This window comes from Cryptotermes secundus, unplaced genomic scaffold (genome assembly GCF_002891405.2).
Source record: "Cryptotermes secundus unplaced genomic scaffold, Csec_1.0 scaffold27, whole genome shotgun sequence".
In the NCBI taxonomy this organism is placed as follows: domain Eukaryota; kingdom Metazoa; phylum Arthropoda; class Insecta; order Blattodea; family Kalotermitidae; genus Cryptotermes; species Cryptotermes secundus.
Window position 1 is genome coordinate 149,936 of NW_019745078.1, and position 13,581 is coordinate 163,516.

Genomic DNA, 13,581 nt, shown 5'->3' on the forward strand with positions numbered 1-13,581 from the left:
TATTTTGAAAATCATTATACTCCACTATGACTAGAACTTTCTATTCTTGTTAAAAAAATATCAAGTTTTGAAACGCATGGTTTCAAATTTATTGTGTAACAGGACTCCACTGTAATGTATAGAGTTTAATATGTTGTTGTAACAAATGTTTTCAGAAAGCTGGAAACCAAAAGCTAGCAGCAATGCATAGGGCAAACAACTTCCATCAAGGTATTCTTATTAAAGAATGGGAACATAAGATGCTCAGGATGGAGATTGAGGCTCTGCAAGATCATCTTCATAACTTACAGTCTATAAAGGTAGAAATATTCATAACAAAGAACTCTGTAGTAATTGTGTCATCAGAATCAGTAAGAGTACGAGTATCATAACATGATGCCAATAATTCAGTTTCCTTTATCAGTGGCTGTATGATATTTTTATGGGAAGGCTGGACTGGATAACCAGCTATACATTATTTTATCCCTTACTGCACATAACACTTAGAAGATCAAGTGTCTATCTAAAATCAGAACTAATTAATTTAGCTACATATCGCTTTTATAGGTGACAAGAGATATTCAATTGTTCCTCAATAGGCAGGCTGAGGACACAGAGGATAAGACCATTCTTTCACTCAAACAAGAGCTTGACCTACTTAAACAGGTAAGATAATGAAATAATGTAAATGTTTTATGTAAAAGATGAGACAGCAAACATTTCAGTTGCCATCTTCAGGGTTAAATGTCTTGGAGGGGGGGAGGTTTAAGCCCATCTATAGTTCTGCTAGTGGGCAGTGAAGGCACGAGTGGACAAATCAGTGACTGGGATGTTAAGCAATAGGAAATAACCAGCTACTTGAGAAAGAAAGGTGATTAAAATGTTTTTTTGGAGACTACATGTTCATAAAAAATGTTTCAGCACGATATGAAGGAATAGAATAAATTTTACCATGTGATATGACAAAAGGTGATAAAAAAGTTTTAGTGACATCGTTAGAAAATGAGGCAATGAAGTTTTCAGTGACAATGTGGTTAGGAGAACTGGTGATGTAATTTTCATGACTCTTCAACACTTCTCCTAAACCATATTCATTATTTCTTCTCCATACTATGTGGTCACTAAAACTCTCACACCACCTTTTGTCCTAAACAAGGGGTCACTGAAACATTCTTCACCTTTTTTCATGACCCCTGGTTTCAAAATTAAATTTTCACCATCTCCCTTCTTTACCTCATTCTGGATAGCATCCCAATCACTTAGATTCTAAAGGGTTTTGAAAATGCTGTATAACACTCAAGAAGTACTGGGTTTTCAGTCTTTGTCCATCATCCAGTATTCTAAAAACTATAAAACATGACATTTCCATCCTCAGGTGAGGAGACATCAACTCTGTTCGGTCCCTCAGAAAGAGCTAACCTCAATTTGAATTCTGAATCCCACTCACTTTCATCCAGTCACACCTTCACCTCCTATTTGCCACCCACCATCCTCCACTGGAAATGGCAACTGCAATGTTTGCCATAACATTCATCATGGCTTTAGCTGAAAGTTGATATTATATATTATGCTCCAGCCACAAAAATATATGGAACAGAGTTATGCATGCAGTTATTACCTCTCTAGAACCTTAGTTCTACCTCTGGATCCAAACTAGATTGGTTTACCTGAATGAAATGGGTAACATGACACATCCACAACTTCCATCTGATTATTTCACTCCCATTGTCATCATCCATTTACAAAACAAGGAAAATGAGAAACACTTTCAGAAAAGACCAAATTATTCCTTACATAAGAAATCACCTGCGTACACTTAAGTCTTCATTTTACATTAATTCCATTAGTACTTGCAAATTATTGTTGACATATAATCCCAGTCTATTTTTTCTTCACTACAAACTAAAATCTAGATGTGTAAAGAATATAATGATCAATCATGCGTTGAGATGTTCTACCCTTTTATTACAGTCACATGAGAAAACAATCCAAGAAATTCAGAAGCAACTGGATGATTTAGATAAGAAGATTAGTACACAGAAAAAGGAAAATCAAAGGTTGGATAATAAAGTTACAGACCTAAATATAGACATTAATGAGCAGCAATTACTTCGAGATTTTGAATTTGAATCAAGACAAACTGAAGCTGCAAAACAAAGGTAAAATTTATACCTACTTGTACATTAGAACCCATTCTCTGTTTTCCAAGGATTTTATTTAGTAATAACTGTGAATGTAATATGGTTTTAAATCATGAATTATTTTATCCCACAGCAAATTAATCTTGATTTCAGGACAAAAGGTTAATACAACAAAGTATAAACACAGTACAACCCGAGAGTTAACATAATTAATACAGAATCCTATCTTGAGACAGCTACATCCAGTCTACATTGTCTAAACATAAAACAAGCAATGAAACCTATGAATTTTGACTTTTAAGCAATCATCTGCCTTAGCTCACTTGAACACTGGGATCGTGGGTTCAAATCCCACTCAAGGCATGGATGTCTGTGCCTGTATGTATTGTTTGTGTTGTCCTGTATGCAGGTAGTGGCCTTGTGATGGGCTGATCACTTGTCCAAGAAGTCCTACCTTCTGTGTAAAAAAGATTATGGAACTGAAGAAGAGGCCATGGCCCAACAAAGGGCTGTAGAGATACTGATAGCAGAAACATGAAATTTTTTCTCTTCAGCTGGGACACAGATTGGCTCTGAGATCCAATGAGTGTCTCGTGTGGTACCAGGGACTCTTTCAGGAGTACAACTGGCAGATCATGAAACTATTCCAGTCATTTCCATCTGTAAATACAAAGGTCATAGAAAGAAATCCCATGGATAGACCACCTTCACATCTCCCTCAAATTTTTCTGCCTCCTTCAACATGCTTCACCATATTCTCTTCCAGTCATTTAGCCACTCAATACTGACTGTGATAATCACATGATAACCTTCCCTAGCAAAAAACAGTTAGGGCTGGTTGGCATTCACCAGAGTGAGAAGTCAAAGAGATTTCATCCCCTCCATCCATGGAACTTCTTTCTGCAGTCTCTGTATAGCATCAATGAAGTTTCACTTCCATGCCTACTACACAACTTCATGGCACAGTAGAAACACTTTTACACACATAGTAGCTCACAAAGGTTCCATAACAGGAGCTACACCCAAATGTGACTGCACCAAGCCCTTAATTGCCTTCAAAATACTGACCTTCAACAACTGTGTACATTAATACAAGATGTTACTGTGTTTAATTAAGTTCTGTCATGAAGACGTGCTGGGAAATGGAGGTACACCTCCACCATTGACCTCTGCACAGTGTGTTCAAAAAGTATCGAACCTTTGGTTGGCAGAAATACATTTATTGATTTGGAGGTACAAAACCCTAATCCCCTCCAAAGTAGTCTCCGTGGTAATGCACACACTTCTCCCAGCACTTCCGCCATTGTTGCAAACACTTCTGGAACGCATCTTTTGGAATGGTGATCAGCTGGGCCGTCGCATTCCACGTGATGTCTTCACTTGACTCAAATCAGGTTCCTTTCAGCGGCATTTTCAGCTTGGGACATAGCCAAAAGTCACACGCAGCCATGTCGGGGGAGTAGGGAGCCTGACAAACCACAGGGATGTTTTGTTTGGAGACTGAAGTCTGAATCAGATGCGCAGTTTTGGTACGAATTTCGCAGACACTCTCCTCAAGCCAAAATCCTCTGTCAAAATTGAATGTACCGATCCAATGCTTACCCCTATCTCGTTTGCAAGTTCTCGGACTGTGATACGACGGTCCTCCATGACCAAAGTCCACACTTGCTCAATGACATTCTCATTTCGGCTTGTTGAGGGTCCGCCTGAATGCGGTTTGCTGTCTACTGATGTGCGGCCATCTTTGAAGCAGTTGTACCACTCCTTTATCCACGAGTTGCTCATGGCATCATCCCCGAAAGCCTGTTGAATCTTGCGAATGATTTCCACATGGGTATCGCCAAGTTTTTGGCAAAATTTGATGCAACATCGCTGCTCATGTTGTTCTGTCATTTTACACCTTACTGGAATCCAACGAGCGCTCACTACACGTCCTCACTCATAGGCCGACTGCCAGCGACTGATGCTTTCTGCGGGTGGGAGAAAATTCACGACTGTGCATGAATGTCCCCTCCACATCTCCACCGAAGGGAGCCTCCCGTGCTTCATTGGTTTACGCGGGAAAAAAGGCTCGATACTTCTTGAACACACCACGTAGAGGTCAGTGCCCAGATTGCTGCCCTCTGGATGGGCCCCAAGGGCCAGCCTGGATGGTAAGGAGGAAAGAAAAATGTGCCCCTGCTGGGGCCTGAATCCCATTCCTATACTGACTCAGCTATCCCAGCTCTTAGCTATGTACATTAGTTTGGAGTATTCTGTCATCTCCATGGATTAGTCTTATTAGACTGTTCAAACTCAGAGACCTATATTTAGAATTGATTTTCCCATCTTTTTCACTTTTTATCTTATGGTGTCTATAGTCATCAAATTAGTAATTTACAATTCTTGCTAAGGTCACCATATAACTAAAGCATTTATAGGAAAGTAGGTATCAATGTTCTTAAACATGACTGGTCTTCTTAGGCAGTGTCCGTTCACAGGTTTTCCAAACACTTTGCTTTTTAAACTGCATCCTTTTTATCATCAGTTCTTTAAAATTACAGTGTAGGTTGTTCAATTTTAATGCAGAGTTATTATGATTCTATTTCAGGATGACATCAATTGTTAGGCGCAGTAAACTAGCAGCCATAATTCAAAAACAGCATAGTGAGATATTAGTTCTACAAATGGAATTGGAATTACTCCGCCTGAAAACTTATCCCACCCTCATAACTTAAGACCGTAATTTAATCTGCTGTATTCAAATTATTTTACAAAGACAAATTACAGCACACAATCCCACGCCATAATTTTGTATTCAAGTCAAATGAAAGAAAAACTGATTATGCAATTTTATGAGGTTATAACACATAGCAGAGTGATTCTAAATAATGAATGAGGCATATGTGGAGACATGACCTCTAGAGGAATGCCCCATGTCACAACAGTTTCAGACCTTATGCATCACACATTCATATTGGGCAATATGTAAAGTGTCATATTAAAAAATTACATAACTTTTGTAATGATGTTTATTCAATTATGATCTTATTACAACTGTTGTTTCATACAAACACCAATACCTAATTTGGACTTCAATTTGTAGTGTTTTAAGTTTAAGACAAAACTACCCAAAGACAGACATTCTTACATGCCACTTCTCAGATCTAACTAATCAATGCATACATGGTAATATGTAGTCACAGTAAGATTTCTGTATGCCAAGTTAAGAAGCAGGAAACAGTGACAGTATCCCACATGGAAATGTCTATATAATTCTAGCCATCTAAAGAATGTTTGGCTCAGTAACCAATTTCATGTAATGATAAAATTATGGTGAAGTTGAAATATCCATATCTTCAGTATTAGCCTGGTCATCACTTGCATTCCTGTCTTCTCCAATACTTCCATCTCCTTCGCTCTGTTCACTGCCATCTTTATCATTATCAGCAGCATCAAAGCCTTCTTCTTCTTCATCATAATTTCGAGGTACTTTAGTACCAGCTGGCTTCTCCCCATCCCTCTCCAGAGTCTCTTTCTTCTCTCGCTTCCTTCTCTCCCTCTCACTATCCCTATCTTTTTTGTCTGACTCATGACTTTTTTCTTTATCTTTCTTCCTATCACCATCACGCCTGCTTCTTGACCGACTTCTTGAACGTCTTCTTGATGGAGAATGTTTATTGTGACCAGAACGAGATGGAGATTTACTTCTTCTTCTGGAATGAGAAGTACTTCTACGTCTGGCTGGAGAACGACTTTTACGCCTAGAATGTGGGCTTTTCCTACGAGAAGGTGATCTGCTCTTCTTTCTCAGAGGTGATCTACTCTTTCGACGACTTGGGGAACGATGACGAGACTTCGAGGGAGATCTTGAAGACCCTCGAATTGACTTAGACTTTTCACGAGAACTTTTGTCTCTGCTTTTATCTTTGCTTTTCTCTTTTGATTTTTCTGTGTCTTTATCCTTCTCCTTATCTGACTCACTCTCTTTCTTTCCTTCAACAGTGTGTATTGTACTGTCTTCAGCAGATTCATTCTCATGATTGGTTTCCTCTAACTTCACTTCTGGATCACCTTCCCTTTTAGCATTCTCCTTCTTGGAGTCTTTCTCTTCCCTATCATCTTTCTTTTCTTCTTTTTTCTCATCTTTCCTATCCTTTTTATCATCCTTCTTTTCTCTTTTGTCATCCTTTTTATCCTTTGACTTCTCATGACTTTTAGAGCTGGATTTTGATTTGGAATGGGATCTCCTTGATTTAGATCTTGAACGTCTTCTGCTATGAGATCGAGATCTTGAATGGCTTCGACGACGATGTCCTGAGCTTCGGGACCTTCTCTTCTGGTCTCGTGATCTGGTGCGTGACCGTTTGGATCTGGACTGTGATCTCCTTGATCTAGAACGAGACCTTCCTCTGTTTCGCGAGCGTCTCCTAGATCTTGATCTTGTTCTCCGACTACGTGAATGAGACCTTCGTCTACCTCGTGAAGGCGATCGAGAGCGTCGAGAACGAGAACCACTACGACTTCTCTTTTTCTCTTTTGCAAGAAGGCCAATGACTGGATCTATCGCAGCAGATATAAGATTTTGGGCCTCCTTAACTCTAGACATGGCCTCCTCTATTTCTCTCTGAGCAGCTTCATTGCTTTTGGTCTGGGGTTTAACTATTGCTTGTGTTGAGTGGTAAACTTTGATGCTCTTACCATTCAGTTCTTTCCCATTCATTTGCAGTGCTGGAATTATGCTATTTTGGTCTGAGAATTCCACCAATGCATAACTATCTACATCACCTTCCCTAGTACAGAATCTAACATATTTAACCTCTCCAGCAGTAGAAAAGAAATCAATTAATTGCTGTGTTGAAACTGAATTTTCAGTCCCAGCCACAAGGAGAGTCCTACGTATCTCTTCTATCCGTCGACCATCCAATGTTGCTGGAAGAGGTGGATATAGAGGTAATCCATTAGATGCTAGTCGGGGATCATGGGTTGTCACTACTTGATTAGGAGGTAGTCCTTCTAGCTGATTGGTCACATGTGGTGGAAGTTTTGGTTCTGCTGGAAACAGACCTGGTACCATCGTCCCCTGATTCGTTAATTCCAGTGCCCTCTGTTCATCGGGAATTTCGCCACTTTGGAAAGGCACCACAATAAGAGCTCGATCTATGAAAACAGTGTTTGTCATATGCTGTGCAACTCCTACACACACAGGATCATGAAATTTTACATAACATATCCGGGACTGAACAGGTACTGCTACATCACGTATAGTTGGGTAAAGTCTTATATCTTCAATCTTGCCTAGGTAGCCAAATAATGTTTGCATTTGATCCCGAGTGGCTTGAGGTGCAATATTTGTAATTTGCACAACTTTGCTACTTCCAGTCATGGTGACAACTGTGTATAATGCTTAAAAATTCAGATGATAGGCATACCTGAAAAAATGAGAAAATGCATATCATCCAGTAGTACTTATTGTTTGCATAAAATATTATATCGTGTGCATGTAGGACTAATTTTTTTGTAACCTACTTTACATATGTAGGAGCTGAGGTTTTCACAGTGGTGATTATGAGTAGTACTATCTCCTGGGAAGTAAGGCCACGAATTCTAATGAAGTTCACCAATATTTTAGATGAATAAACAATTTCCATCTTCCCTTTTACTCTGCTACACTGAAGATGGAAGCAGTACATTCCTCCAAAAGGCCAGTGGACTTCTAGTAAACCACATGATGTTACATCCCAGACGATAGAACTTTATTCACTTTACAAGTAAAGATAATCACATCCACCTGTGCCTGTCTCCCTAACTTTTCAGCTCATGACCAATTTCAATCAAACTCTGCACCAACATTATACCAAAGGAAGCCATTCATTCCCTGCCATCAATAATGCTGACATGGCAGTAGCACAAACTTCTGAGGTGGAAGAAGCTCTAGTGTGATCATTCAGTGCCAAATCAACACAAGATAAACCACAAAATTCAACTTGACCCCTCAGCCTTTAATGAAATTTCATGAAGCACAACCCTTCAAACAGGTAAATTACCATACCAGTTTTTGGACACGAAAGTGTCTTTTAATTTAATGATATACTAAAATTTAAAATATTATTCAAATTATAATGTCCTGGGGGTTAGTTAAATTACACCACTGCAGTTCCAATTTAAAATTTTGAAGAAGCTGTGCAAATACAAACACAACATGTATCACATGCCTCAGCTAAAATGCAATGTTTTCTGCATAAAGAAGCAAACTTAACAAAAACCAGTGTTTTTATCAGTGTCTAATTGTAAATAGCAATCTCTACTACTTACAAATTTTGCCAGAGAAATTTTTAAAGTATTTTTTGCCTAGAATCATCTGCTGAACTCATTTCTACTATATGTTTGTGCAGCTTCTTCAGCTACAGCTGGATGCAACTTTCTCAAAGGCCTTGAATCGGGTGAAACCATGATACCTTGCTACTTTACAAGTTCTTTTGCTTTTCTTACCATGTAGTTTGCTAAACATGAAAGCAGACCATGCATGCGTGGATTTATCTGGGAACCTTAACTGTAGTGGAAGTCTGTGATGGATGAGAATCATCAGCCACTATGTGTAACAAGGAACAAGAAGTCAATACAGCAGATTTTATGTGCTACATCTGAAATCATTCACCAGTTGGTGCAAACCGCTGAGAAGTACGTGGACTTCATCTCGAGTGAAATTTTTCCCTTCAACCAAAAACTTTACTTATGTTCTTTTAATCTGCGATGCATTTGAGTTAGGAAAAAAAGTGCTGTTGTTTCACAGAATGCGTTAATAATATGTCATTAATGAATACATCCACATGACGTTCCAAATGAACTGAATTTGTTTACTTGAAAAGGAAACACATAATCATGCCCCTATCAGAAAAAAGATACTTCACTCCTATAAACCATCACAGTTCTGACACCCTCTACATCCGTGTGTGCGAAACACGTGAGTTTTAAAAGCGCGGTTTAAGTCTGAATAAAGTGTAAATGGATCCGGGCCTGGCACGGCGTATGCTCACCCCAGATCACGGCTGACGGAAAAACTCTGTCCAATAAACTCAATGTGTACGGCCATAATGCATATTACAGGCACGCCTGGACGCTATAAAATGAAAACGATTAAAAATGGTGGTTCAATAAAAATCAGCGAACTGATTGATTTACATCGATACTCAACCAGGACACTTGGATAAAAACCCACCCACAAGTTTACTTTAATACTTGCCTATACTTAATAAACATTCACTCTCTCCAACACCGGCATTATTATCTACCAATAGCTACACCATCAAACAAAACAATCGGTAGAATTTACCTCTGCTACCTTTCAAGTGCTGTAAACACAAATGTTTCATGGTTGCGAACGTAGCAATAATAAATGCTAAAACAATGGTAGCATGAAACAACTTTAAAGCATAATGCAAAGTAAATAAATTTGAATCAATCATGAATAGTAACAATAACTCCCTTTAAAATGAAGATAATGCGCATTTGTTTTACATACTTACAAAACTGTTTGTTGGCTACCATGATATCTTAAAAGCATTCCATATTGGCACAGTTCAGTTATAGTATTTAACTCCGTAATTTAAAAAATTACAAGTTCAACATAAGCTCCATGTTTTGGGACAGAATACTTCATGCAGGATTACTGGGCTTTAGGACTTTGTTCATCGTCCGGCATTTTAATGAACACGTTTCTGAAATTTAATGTCTCGTGCAAGAGTTACGTTTTTATAACACTGTATTTTGAAACGGAAAATCTGTGCCTCATAGTTTGAAATAGAAATATGACCCGATGGTCACGGATTTATTTTGAACTATTGTTCTCATGGCGGGGAAAACGAGATGCCAGATCTTAGCGATCCGTGGAATAAGCTTTCTGAACGAGGTAGTTCACCCCATAATGCTGTGCAACGTAAGGCAGCAGGAGTCTTAGTAGGTTGATATACAGGTGGTGAGTTATTGATCAGTGTTTTTACCGTGTGATATCACAATTTATCCATGTTTTTTTAAGGATTTTATGATCATTAATCGTTTCGTATAAATCGCATATTATGGATGTGTGATGAGATGCTTGAATGTTTTGATCACATGGCATGTTTTAGGCTGGCAGTCATTACAGTGTCTGAATAAATACTAGGGATGAAATTAAATAAATATGTATCATCATCAAGGAGGAAGAATCGTAAGAGGCATCTTACGGCCCCATCCCATATCAGGAGACGGTTTATGTCCGCTCCCCTGTCGAAGGAACTAAGGCAAAAGTACTCTGTTCGTACAATGCCAATTCGCAAAGATGATGAAGTTCAGGTACGTGGTTATTTATTTTTGATACAGCGATCATTTTCATTTAACTTGAGAACTAACAACGTAGTGTGGGAAATAATTTTATCTGATGGCTATGTCTCCTGTATACACTTAACTTAAGTTTTCATCATCTACACACTGTGCTCCCGTTCCCGCAGTTCAGTGTTGGGAAATTCCGGGAGAAAGTGCATTTTCTTAGCTGGCCAAGAAATTCCATACCTTTTATGTTCCTTTTAGTGTACACTTGAGTTGGGCCTTTCAGTTCCCTATACATGTTCTCAACCCTATTTGTTTAATATTGCTGTTCAAAGTCTGGCTGTCCAACTTGGTCCCCTGCATTTAGGGTTTTCAACTGAAATTTTTGTATATGTAGTGCCTTGTACTGCGTGTCCTTCATTGCTGATGTTTGATTTGATCGCCGTAATACTGTAAGACTAGGGACACAGCGACATTGGCCATACAGAAAAATGTATGTTTTTTTGCCGTACGACCTTTTCACACCAGAGCGACCAAATACGTTTCTTCGCTCTGACTGTCGTACAGTAGATTTTGCATGTCATTTATGAAAGCTAAGACTACACTTTTATATTCTACTACTTGATGTGACATGAGCCGTATGGACGTTGTACGGCCGATGCCACTGTGTGCCTAGCCTAAGAGTATAGGTGATAAAAATGTTAGATTTGTAGAATGGTAGCTGAACAGATGGTGAGGATGCACTGAAGTGTGTGGAATCGTTTTTTTTTTTTTCAAGTTAAGCACATTTGTTTTCTGATTATATCATCATCTATAAGTTTTATTGCAGGCAAAGTAGCTGTGGAGGAAATTTATATACAATATAAAATTTGATAGTATTTTCTTTGGAAAATTATTTGGAGGTGAAGTGATGAGCTAAACCATTCACAGATGAGGCAAGTGTTGGATTGTGTGTAGTTGCCATTACCTGGGTTCTCTAGTGTGATGTGCTGCTCTCATTATTCAGCTTGTGTCCTGGTGAAAGTGTGGCACTGATCCCATGGTTTCTGGAAGCCCTCAGAGAATGTTTGTGTTAAGTACTGAGAGTATATTTTTTTTGTGTCTGTCATAGGTTGTAAGAGGTCATTACAAGGGTCAGCAAGTTGGGAAAGTTGTACAGGTGTACAGAAAGAAATTTGTTATATATATTGAAAGGATTCAGCGAGAGAAGGCTAATGGTGCCAGTGTTTATGTTGGAATACACCCTTCCAAGGTATGATTGAAATAATTTTTCACTTGGTCTCTATATGGAGTAGATGAGTTTTTTTTTGCCAAGAGTCCAAGTAATATTCACTTCTAAGCTTGCAGAATTTTGTGTCTTTTGCTTAACTAGACTTAACAAAAGTTTAATGTGACAAAGTATTCTCTTCACATAGCTGACTAGTCATCAGACTTTAGTTTATTAAAGAAGTACATGTATATACTAGCAGAAGCGTTTATTTTAAATAAAAAGTGTAATGAAAGAACTATAAACTATCTCAAAATTACAAATATTATGTACCTCAAAATGTTCATGAAAGGAATCGCCACGTTATACAGATGTGCCATGTATTGAGCAGTTTTGGTCATTAAGACTGCAGTGTGAATTTATTTCTTAATTTTCATTTGTGGGAAATTTTTAGCGCATTGACTGTATTGTCAGGAGATAAATATCAAAATGAAGTGAAACTTGAACTACAGTGAAGAATATCAGTGTTAGTTGGAAATTTCTGTGCCAGATATCAGTACAGTAAACTGCATTATCTAGAATGTCTTTTAAGTTAAGATCTATATTGAGAATCATGCGGAGACTGCCGTAATAGGACAAGATGTATATAGAAATGTGCTGCAGAAGACCGGTTGGGCATTGCCTAGACCTTTTTTGTATTTTCAGTATTTTTCCCCACAATAAAAAAATCTGGGATGTCTGGGGAAGGGACTATGCTTGTTACATGTAACTGCTAGTTTTGTGAGGAAAACTTGGAACCCAATACAAGTGCAAAATATGCTCAAGTTATTTATTGTGTGGGTGTCTCTCTTAGGTAACAGCAGATAGTAAGTTCTTTAGTAGATTCTGATGAAACTTCGTGGAACTCATACCATTGAAATTATTTTGAGGAATTTTTTTATCATACAGATTCTGGTAACATTTGAAAATATATTTTTCTTAATTAAATACAATTACTATGTGTAACATTGGAGCTGGGATAGGATAGTTGGTATAGTGACTGGCTATGGGCTGGATGCTCAAGGTGTCAGAGTTCAAGCCTTGGTAGAGTAAAGAATTTCCTCTTTTCCACATCATGCAGACTGGCTGTGGGGTCCACCCAACCTCCTATCAAATGGATACTGGGGGTAAAACGGCAGGGGCATGAAACTGACCACTCACCTGCAGCTAGTGCTGACGTACATCCATTCCTCTGTATCACTCCTTCATTAGTTAAGCACAGGGACAGCTTTACCTTACCTTACCATGTGTAACAATGACAGTACATTTTAAGAGTCTGAGTCATAATACTTTTTAAGCCTTTTGAAATTTTGATGCAACTTTTTATATGCCTCTTCTGTTATGTGTAGGTTACCATATGGAAATTTAAATTATTCCATTTCAGTTTAGTTTGAAGGACACTTAAAAGGAATCTGTGAACTTACATGTGTATCTTTAAAGTCATGTGACATTTGATGTAAGTTAATATACTGTGGCATTTTGTTACATGAGTATGATTTAATTGACTTTGTTTCAAGGCTTACAAATCTATTCTCCAATAAGTGTTTTCAGGGTCCTAAGAATTTTATTTTGCTCCAGGCTGTAATTGTGAAGTTGAAGATGGACAAGGACAGGAAGAAGATTATTGACAGAAGATCAAAGGGTAGATTAGCAGCATTGGGTAAGGAGAAGGGAAAGTACACTGAAGAAAGTGCTGCAGCAACAGCAATGGAAACATCATAGGCAATGGCACTCACTTTTGTAATATCTGCTGCTTAATAAATTTAAAATATTTAAATATGAGTGTTCAGTTTTTTTATATATCCCCTCCTGTAGTTATGTAGTCCACATACGAAGGGGGACCCAAAAATAACCGGAAACGACCTGTTGCGCGCGCATGCTTTGTAGTTACAAGTTGTGCTGCTAGGTGGTGTTAGCTGGGGGTCTCCCGCG

The 13,581-nt window shown here is 38.3% G+C and overlaps 3 protein-coding genes across 8 annotated transcripts in view; 2 read left to right on the forward strand and 1 right to left on the reverse strand.

The window, feature by feature from the left end:
* Positions 1 to 5,035, forward strand: part of LOC111874821 (cilia- and flagella-associated protein 43) — a 46,970-nt gene extending 41,935 nt beyond the window's left edge. Inside the window, exons 24-27 of the mRNA XM_023870639.2 lie at positions 156 to 299; positions 547 to 645; positions 1,951 to 2,138; positions 4,711 to 5,035. Coding sequence (XP_023726407.1) covers positions 156 to 299; positions 547 to 645; positions 1,951 to 2,138; positions 4,711 to 4,837 — 558 coding nt within the window. The 3' untranslated portion in view covers positions 4,838 to 5,035. The remainder of the gene's footprint in view (positions 1 to 155; positions 300 to 546; positions 646 to 1,950; positions 2,139 to 4,710) is intronic.
* Positions 5,036 to 5,113: 78 nt separating this feature from the next.
* Positions 5,114 to 9,690, reverse strand: LOC111874822 (probable splicing factor, arginine/serine-rich 7). 6 transcript variants are annotated; one of them, XM_023870641.2, is made up of 3 exons: positions 9,626 to 9,690; positions 8,592 to 8,691; positions 5,114 to 7,531 (listed from the first exon to the last, which is right to left on the reverse strand). In XM_023870641.2, the coding sequence occupies exon 3, from the start codon at positions 7,483 to 7,485 to the stop codon at positions 5,431 to 5,433; it is 2,055 nt and encodes a 684-aa protein (XP_023726409.1). In that variant the 5' UTR covers positions 7,486 to 7,531; positions 8,592 to 8,691; positions 9,626 to 9,690; the 3' UTR covers positions 5,114 to 5,430. The 6 variants fall into 6 exon arrangements, with proteins under 6 accessions (XP_023726409.1, XP_023726410.1, XP_033611501.1 ...); XM_023870642.1 differs by lacking the exon at positions 9,626 to 9,690 and adding an exon at positions 9,433 to 9,590; XM_033755610.1 differs by lacking the exon at positions 9,626 to 9,690 and adding an exon at positions 9,137 to 9,154.
* A 281-nt stretch (positions 9,691 to 9,971) lies between these two features.
* Positions 9,972 to 13,431, forward strand: LOC111874827 (60S ribosomal protein L26). The gene is made up of 4 exons (XM_023870662.2): positions 9,972 to 10,074; positions 10,226 to 10,430; positions 11,515 to 11,655; positions 13,228 to 13,431. Exons 2-4 carry the CDS (start codon positions 10,263 to 10,265, stop codon positions 13,369 to 13,371), a joined length of 453 nt encoding a protein of 150 aa, XP_023726430.1. The 5' UTR covers positions 9,972 to 10,074; positions 10,226 to 10,262; the 3' UTR covers positions 13,372 to 13,431.
* The last annotated feature ends 150 nt before the right edge of the window (positions 13,432 to 13,581 follow it).